At 58.5% G+C, this 7,776-nt stretch overlaps 1 protein-coding gene across 2 annotated transcripts; it reads left to right on the top strand.

Moving 5' to 3' along the window:
* Positions 1-273: 273 nt before the first annotated feature.
* DNAJB2 (DnaJ heat shock protein family (Hsp40) member B2) lies at positions 274-7,587 on the top strand. 2 transcript variants are annotated; one of them, XM_046644340.1, is made up of 10 exons: positions 275-435; positions 714-809; positions 1,484-1,593; positions 2,653-2,706; positions 2,873-2,995; positions 3,791-3,883; positions 4,098-4,200; positions 4,382-4,452; positions 5,291-5,497; positions 6,636-7,587. In XM_046644340.1, the coding sequence occupies exons 2-10, from the start codon at positions 745-747 to the stop codon at positions 6,644-6,646; spliced, it is 837 nt and encodes a 278-aa protein (XP_046500296.1). In that variant the 5' UTR covers positions 275-435; positions 714-744; the 3' UTR covers positions 6,647-7,587. The 2 variants fall into 2 exon arrangements, with proteins under 2 accessions (XP_046500295.1, XP_046500296.1); XM_046644339.1 differs by lacking the exon at positions 6,636-7,587 and having other exon boundaries at positions 274-435; positions 5,291-5,793.
* Positions 7,588-7,776: the final 189 nt, after the last annotated feature.

The raw sequence follows: 7,776 nt of genomic DNA, 5'->3' as shown, positions 1-7,776 counted from the left end.
AATCCTTGAGATGATTTCCTCCGGGGTGAGTAACCATCGATCCTCGAGACTGTTTATAGGCAAGCGACAGAGGGCCCAGGGTTCGGGTGGCTTGCTATTGCGAGTGCGCCACGCCAGGATGGCCCCGGCCGCTGTCTCCCAGGTCCCATCTGGGGATGACGTCATCCTGGTGCAAGCCCAAAATAGCCGGCTCCGCCCCCATCTCCCGGCAGCCCCTGCAGCAGCATCCCCCACCCCTCGCCCCCCGGGTGACAGGCCGAGCCGGCCTCCTCTGGGTGTCTAGTAGTTTCCGTGCCGCTGACGCATGCTTGCGCGCACAGCTGGGCCGGGCGCGTCCTACGCAGCAGCCGCGAGCCGGGCAGCCGGTGCCAGACGGTTCCCGGCGGGGGGCAGGGGCGGGGCGCTGCAGGAGGCCAGGGACTCCCGGCCGAGGAGGTGCGGGCGGGGGGGCCCGGTCAGGCTGGGGGGCCCTGGGCCGGGCTGCTGCAATGGAGGGACCTCGATAGGGCTCCCCGGGCCTGGGCACCTAGATAGCCCGTGGCACCGGCCTGCGGGGGCCGATAAGGCTGCCCGTAGGAGCCTAGTCACCGGCGGCAAGCAGAGCCTAGTGGGCTCCGCTTCCCCCGGGAGCGCCTTCCGCCACCCCGGGGGGGCTCCAGCCCCAGGGAGGGGCTCTTGGTTCTCTCTGCCTGATGCCTCCTTCTCTCCCGCAGCCCCAAGAAAGCTGACTGCTGACGAGTTGCCATGGCATCCTACTACGAGATCCTAGACGTGCCGCGAAGTGCGTCCGCTGATGACATCAAGAAGGCGTAAGTGCCTCCGTTGCGCATCAGAAAGCCTCACTCTCTCCTCCAACCTCCCCCCCCCCCACCCCCCTCGTCCTGGGGCCCTTCAGGGGTAATGCCAGGCAACCAAGTCCCTAGAAAAGATTGGAGGACTTCCTCAGAGAGGGACACCTGTAGGGGGGCAGGAGACCCCTGGATGAGTAGGATAGTGTCCATAGCGTGAAGAAGTTCTGCTGGGAGCTGCACTGTGGGTCCTTCTGCAGCAAACTCTCCCTTCCCCTCCCCTCCCCTCTTATCACCATCCCTGCTCCTAGGCGTGAGCTTTCTCAGGATGCTGTGCAAAGATGCCCAGGCGGTGTGACTGGAAGGGACCAGGGCTCCTGTACCCTCCGTGGCGAGGTGTACCCCCACCTTTGCAACCTCAGCCCCCCTGAGCCCTGGGGAGGGGTTAGGGCTGGGGTGTCTTCTCACCCTCATGGTAGCGTGGCTGAGGCTAGTGGTCCAGGTGCTGGCGGCAGAGGGGAAAGAGGGGGACTCCATGGAACCCCTGCAGCAGAGGCAGCCCCGGCAGTGGGGGGGACAGGGATGTGAGTAGGGAAAGGACAGCGGTGGCCAGGGGGGAAATGGGTCACTCTGCTCTGTGGTGAGAAGTGGCTGGTTTGTCCCTTGACCTTCCCCTCTGAACCCACTTTGTGCAGGTATCGGCGGAAGGCGCTACAGTGGCACCCGGACAAGAACCCGGATAATAAAGAGTTTGCTGAGAGGAAGTTCAAGGAGGTGGCCGAGGCATATGAAGTGCTGTCTGACAGTAAGGGCCAGGGCAGGGCAGGGCAGCACCCATCGCCCCCACTGCATGCCCCATCCCGCTCCTTTGCAAGGCCATGCTGCCACCACCCCAGCCTCCTCCGTGCCGTTTTCCAGTCTGGCACTTAGGTCACCCCTCCTGCAGGGACTCTGGGACTTTTTCCCTTTATTTTTTTGCTTCGATTCAAATGAGTACTTACTATGTGCAAAGTATCCTTTTCTTTTTCCTTTAATCTCCTGTGCTCAGTGTCTGCTCCCCAGGATCTGGTAGTTGCGGCACAGGTCCTGACAAGGGGAAGGAGGCAGGGCAGGTAACCGATGTGTGCTGAGCCTTCTCTGTGCCAGGCATTGGCGGGTGTAACCTCCCTGAGTCCTCACAGCCATCCTACGAGGCAGGGTTTATTACCCCCACTTTACAGGTGAGGAGACTGAGGCTCAGAGAGGTGAAGTAACTTGCTCAAGGTCACACAGAGCTGGAATATGAATCCAGGTCTGTCTTTTATTCATTCATTCAAACAATATTCATTGAATACTTATGGTGTGGGGTACTTGTTGGGTTCTGGGGAACAATGGAGGACAAGCAGGCAGTGTCTCTTGTCCTGATGGATTTATCATATTCTGGTCAGGGGAGACATTAACCAAGTAAATACAGACAAGAGTGTTCCAAAGGAAAGCAGCGGGTTGATGTGACAAGGAATCATGGGCAGCAGTTTTTGTTATAGTGGTCACCGGAGGCCTCTTTGAGGATGTGACATTTGCGCTAAGCCCTGATAATAATAACGTAGTAATAATTAGCTAACATTTATCAAACACTTACTGTGTATCAGGCACAGTGCTCGGAAGTTTATGTAGATTATTTCATTGAATCCTTGCAACAGCCCTATTAGGCGGGTGCTGTTGTGTCCATTCTACGGATGAGCAGGACTGGGCTGCTGCTAAAACCTATAGCCCATGGCCCCTGTGCACCTTGTTGTCCCCCTGGGCAATCCTCTGAAGGTCCTAGCCCGGAAGGGGAGGCTGTCAACCCAGAGGGATGGAGAAATGATCTGGTTTCTCTTTGCAGAGCATAAGCGGGAGATCTATGACCGCTATGGCCGGGAAGGGCTGACGGGGGCAGGTAGGTGGAGCGGGAGCCCAGAGATGGAAGTGGGTCAGGGAGGAGGGGAGGGCAGGTTCTTGCAGTGGCTGTGCTCTCGAGGCTCCTGGCCATGCCTTAGGTGGGGTCCCCTGGCTCGGGCGAGATGTGCGCCCTCCACTCGCTCCTCATCCTGCCTCTCCTCCAGGAACTGGCCCATCTCGGCCAGAAGCTGGCGGTGGTGGGCCTGGCTTCACCTTCACCTTCCGCAGCCCTGAGGAGGTCTTCCGGGAGTTCTTCGGAAGCGGAGACCCTTTTGCAGAGTTCTTTGGTGAGTGGACTCGGGGAGGCCCCTGACTAGCTCGACTTCCCTCTCCAGGCCCATCCTTCCATCAGCTGGGCAGCCCTTAGGCGAGAGGCTGAGACGGAAGCAGAATTCCACAGACTGAATATTTTGTGGGGGTGGATCCAGTGAGAGCCAGGACAGAGCCCTACACAGGCCTGAGCCCACGTGACCCTGTATGACACTTCAGAGACTCGCCTTATTAAATAATAACAACAATAATGCTTTGTTAGAGCTCCACAATGACATCCATGAAAGGAAGACTAGAAGCATCATGTGACGATAATAACGACATTACAAACACCAACAGATGCCATTTTTTGAATGATTAATATATGTCAAGGATCCCCCCCAATCCTCTGATGAACCCTGCGAGGTGGATCATTTTATCCCCAATCACAGATGAGAAAACAGAGGCACCTTCGAATAACTTGCTTAGACTCACACAGCAGTTGGTAGAGCCGGAACTCGTGTCGCGTCTGCCAGACCTCATACCACGCTTATCTGCCTGGACCCAAGAGGCTGTCTGTCTGTTCTCCCTCACGCCGTCCCCCTCTTCCTTCCTCTATTCTTTATTGTGGACAGAATTTACTGGTGAACTTTTTCATATATAATATTAACTAGGAGCTTAATTTGTAAATAAGTCCCAGCAAAAAAGAAAAAAATCGGAAATATTCCCAATTGCTTAGCAGCTTATATTTCCAGACCTACAAGCAGGGTTCACACGTTTTTTGGAAGGCAATCTCTTCATCAAATGACTGTTAATCTGCTTATTTGTTGCAGATGACCTGGGCCCCTTCTCAGAGCTTCAGAACCGGGCTCCCCGACACTCGGGCCCCTTCTTCAGCTTCTCTTCCTCCTTCCCGGGGCACTCTGGTAAGTGCTGTCCCTTCCCATTTTTGCAGTGGAACCCCTCGCTTTGGCTCATTGCTCTTCCAAGCCTTTCCTCCTGGGTGTCTGGAGCCCCGCCTCCGGGCAGCTCTACGGTGAGACCCCGTGGAGGCTGCTGGCCCATTGTGACTGCACGACTGACCGTGCTGCGAGCACCTTCCATCTAACAGCCTCTCCCCCTCCTCTGTCCCAACACTAGATTTCTCCTCCTCATCTTTCTCCTTCAGTCCTGGGGCTGGTGCTTTCCGCTCTGTGTCTACGTCCACCACCTTTGTCCAAGGACGCCGCATCACGACACGCAGGTGAGGGCTCCTCTGGGACAATCCGGGGTGTGGGGGTGGTGGGGGAGCTGCACGCACTTAGAGAGTGAGCCCCTGGAGGGCAGAGTCCAGCCTGTCCTGCTCACTGCGGCCTCCCAGAGCCTGCACGGGCGCCTGCAGGACCCAGGCATGCTCACTGACTGCATTGTGCTGCCCCTCACAGAATCATGGAGAACGGGCAGGAGCGGGTGGAAGTGGAGGAGGACGGGCAGCTGAAGTCAGTCACAATCAATGGTGAGGAACACTCTGCCACCCAGGCCCCGGCCCCAAAGCCCTCTCCCCAAACTGCTCCTCTTTGGACTCCCTTGGGGCAGGGAGGGAATCATGGCCACAGGCCAGACTGGCAGGGTCAGAGATGGTGGTCCTGGGGTGGGGGGCTGGGATGGAGACTTGAGAAGTCTCAGAGGGTCGGCTCATCATTGTTAGTGGGGCGCGTGGCGTTTGCAGAGCACTTTACTATTTTTAAAGCAGTTGCACAGATCCCGTATTCCCTGTATTGTTAAAACAGCCAGGGGGAAAGCAGGGCAGTTGGTATTCACCCTATTTTTCATTTGAGGAGACTGAACCTCAGTGTGGTTAAATGGCCTTACCTCCCAAGTAGCCCCAGGCCCAAGGCTTTGTCCTCCTTAGTAAGGGGAAAAGCCAGAAATGATGCTCAGGGTGCAGGATTCCGGAGCTGAATTCTCTCCTCAGCACCGTGCTGCACAGGATGGTTGCCATGGCTACCCTTCCCTGCCTGCAGCTGTGGAGCACCTTTTGCTAAGTGCTTTCCATGGGTAGTCGTAGTTAACCATTGGAACAATGACAACGTGTGCATGCTCATCATCCCCATTTAATAGATGAGAAAAGGGAAGCTCAGGGGGCTTGAGTAACTTGCCCAAGGAGACACCTCGTACCTGCTGGAGCTGAATACCTGCCCACGCTCATAACCACTATGCCAGGTGCCAAAATGCATGCACGCCACTTCCAAAGGAGGGGCTGCAAGTGGTCAGAGTGCTTGCCGCATGAGGCAGCCTGGCAGAATTCTCCTGGCCTGGGTCTGAGAGCCTCATGGTGGCCATGACTCTTGCAGGTGTCCCAGATGACCTGGCACTGGGCTTGGAGCTGAGCCGTCGTGAGCAGCAACAGTCTGTCACTTCGAGGTCCGGGGGCACGCAGGTCCGGCAGACTCCTGCCTCACGCCCCTCTGACAGCGACCTCTCTGAGGATGACGAGGACCTGCAGCTGGCCATGGCCTACAGCCTGTCAGAGATGGAGGCAGCTGGGAAGAAACCGGCAGGTGGGCGGGGGGCGCAGCGACGACGGCAGGGGCGCCCCAAGGCCCAGCACCAAGATCCAGGCATGGGGGGGGCCCGTGAGGGTGCCAGGGGTGACACAGCCAAACCCAGCCCATCCCCGGAGGAGAAGGCCTCTCGCTGCCTTATCCTCTGATCACCAGGCCCAACCCACCCCGATTCAGGGTGACCAGGGGTCCTGCTCACTGTCAGGAGAGCAGAGAGGGGCATGGCCTGAGTTGCAGGAGCCCCTCTCCCACTCCACACTCCCTCTGCAGGCTTCCCTCCCAGGTCTCCCGCACTCCAGTGTGGACTTGGGACTTGCTGTGCTCAGCCCTTGGCTCATAGGTCCCTGGTGAAGCCCAGGGTGGGGGTCCTCGGGGCAGTGGGAGGGCCTGAGGAGCCAGGATGCACTTATTATTGTTAGATGGGGAGTTTCTAAGGGGCATTAGTGGTTTCGGTCGGGCCTTTTGTGCCCAGGTCTTCTGCCACCTGTGTTGCTGATGATGTCAAGGAAGGAGGACTTGGCCTGGGGTTCTCTGAGCCAGAGTCGGCAGCCACACTGGGGAGTCTCCCGCTCTCCTTGTCCAGCTGCAGATGCCCCTGCCCCCTGTTTCCGTGCCGTACTGAGCTCTGACCGTCTCTGTTGCTTCCCTTCTGGTGCTGCTTCTCCTTCCTCGCACTCCTCTCTCTGCAATTCCCCGCGGGCCGCATCGCTTTCTTTCACTGCCAGCTGGCTAGCACTCCCTTCTTCCTTCCCCGAGAAGGCCTGTGTGGCGAGGAAGATGCCGTGGCCGGTAGGGCCATAAGGTCTTCCAGGGAGGCTAGCTGGGTGGGGCGGGAGCCGCTCGGCCGTCCAGATTCGGAACCGGAGCCCACTCCTCCTCCCTTCCTCTTGCTGCCTCAGCCTGCCCCAGGCCTCGGGACTAGGCAGAGGTGAGGCCGGCTAACCCTGGAGAGGTGGGATGAGGCCAGGGTGCCCCAGGAGGGAGGCCTAGGAGGGGACCGTTCCCGTCCTCCTTCACCATGCATCAGGGCTCAGGGGAGGCCACAGGGCTAGCCCAGGTCTGCATGCTCAGCTCCACCCTCCACGGCTTGCTGCTGACCCTCTCTCCTGTCACCCCGCCCCCGCTCTCTCCCCAGATGTATTCTGAGCTGGTGTCCGGGATCCAGAGTCGCTGCACAGTTCCAACAGGACAGCGCCCTCCCCTGTGCACTGGGAGGGGACCCTCCGTCTCTCTCCCTCACCCGTGCTGAGCGTAGAGCCAGGCCTGGGTGGTGGGTGGGGGCCGGGTGGGAGGTGTCGGTAGTCTTAGCCTGTAAACTCTTCCCTAGGTGCTTGGTGCTATCTCTTGGGGACCACAAGTCCCAGAATGCAATGCACCCTGCCTGATTTCTGATAGGTCACGCTTGGGGGAGGTGGTGCGTGGTTGTGGAGCTGTGCATCTTGGGACATGTAGTTCCAGCCCAGGTCAGCCTGTCACTCCCTGTGAGACGGGGAGATCTCGTCATTTCATTTGTCCCTGGCAGGGGTGGCAAGAATGTGGATGAAGGGGTAATGGTCCGAGCTTCGGTTCCCCTGACACCTCTTGCTAGCGCTGAGGTCGGAGTGTATGAATCGAAGCCCTGCATCTAGGAGAGGCTCTTTTCCTGTGGGCGGTCTGGGGTCTCAGGAACAAGCCGGGCAGACCTGCTAGGCAGGGTGTGGCCCCAGAGGGCAGCTGGGCGTGGGCTGGCAGGGAGCTTAGAAGGGAAGGCCGCCCTCTTGGGTGTGTGTGTGCGTGTGTGCGTGTGTGCGTGTGTGTGTGTGTGTGTGTGTGGCCGGGATTGGCATGTGATGGGCGCTCCGGGCATGTTGCTGCTTGTATGGCTTCTTGGCCTCTGACCCTGCTGCCCATTCCTTGTCTCCAACACCACAGATGAGCTGCCTCTCCTCCTCCATGCCTGGGGAGCCCAGTGGGCCAGGGAGGGGAGTGGGGGAGCCGGGGTGTTGCCAGCCCCTGTGAAATTGAGCCTCAGAGACCTATCAAAGCCAGCAGGGCTGAGCTCAGACCGAGGGGGGAAATGCTGGAAGTCAATAAAGCTGTTTCGAGAGCGCGGTGGTGTGCTGTGTTCCTGTGTTCTTCCTTGCCGGGGTGTCCCAGGAGGGACCCTATGGGACCAGTGGGTGACACACTTCCCTTTATAGCCCGAACAGCTAGAGGTCGCAGCCTTCCTGGCTGACAGCAGAAGTCCCCTCTTAACCAGGCTGCCCTCCTCAGTACATTGTGGAATCCCGAGAAAT

Source organism: Equus quagga, chromosome 17, assembly GCF_021613505.1.
Source record: "Equus quagga isolate Etosha38 chromosome 17, UCLA_HA_Equagga_1.0, whole genome shotgun sequence".
Lineage (NCBI taxonomy): Eukaryota > Metazoa > Chordata > Mammalia > Perissodactyla > Equidae > Equus > Equus quagga.
Note: the sequence above shows the minus strand (reverse complement) of the source record. Positions and strands in the feature narration are given on the sequence as shown.

Coding starts and splice junctions, on each gene's coding strand:
- DNAJB2 (XM_046644339.1), top strand. CDS start 745: ATGGCATCCTACTACGAGATCCTAGACGTGCCGCGAAGTGCGTCCGCT. Junction 1,594..2,652: donor ATATGAAGTGCTGTCTGACA/GTAAGGGCCAGG, acceptor TTCTCTTTGCAG/AGCATAAGCGGGAGATCTAT. Junction 2,996..3,790: donor CCCTTTTGCAGAGTTCTTTG/GTGAGTGGACTC, acceptor TATTTGTTGCAG/ATGACCTGGGCCCCTTCTCA.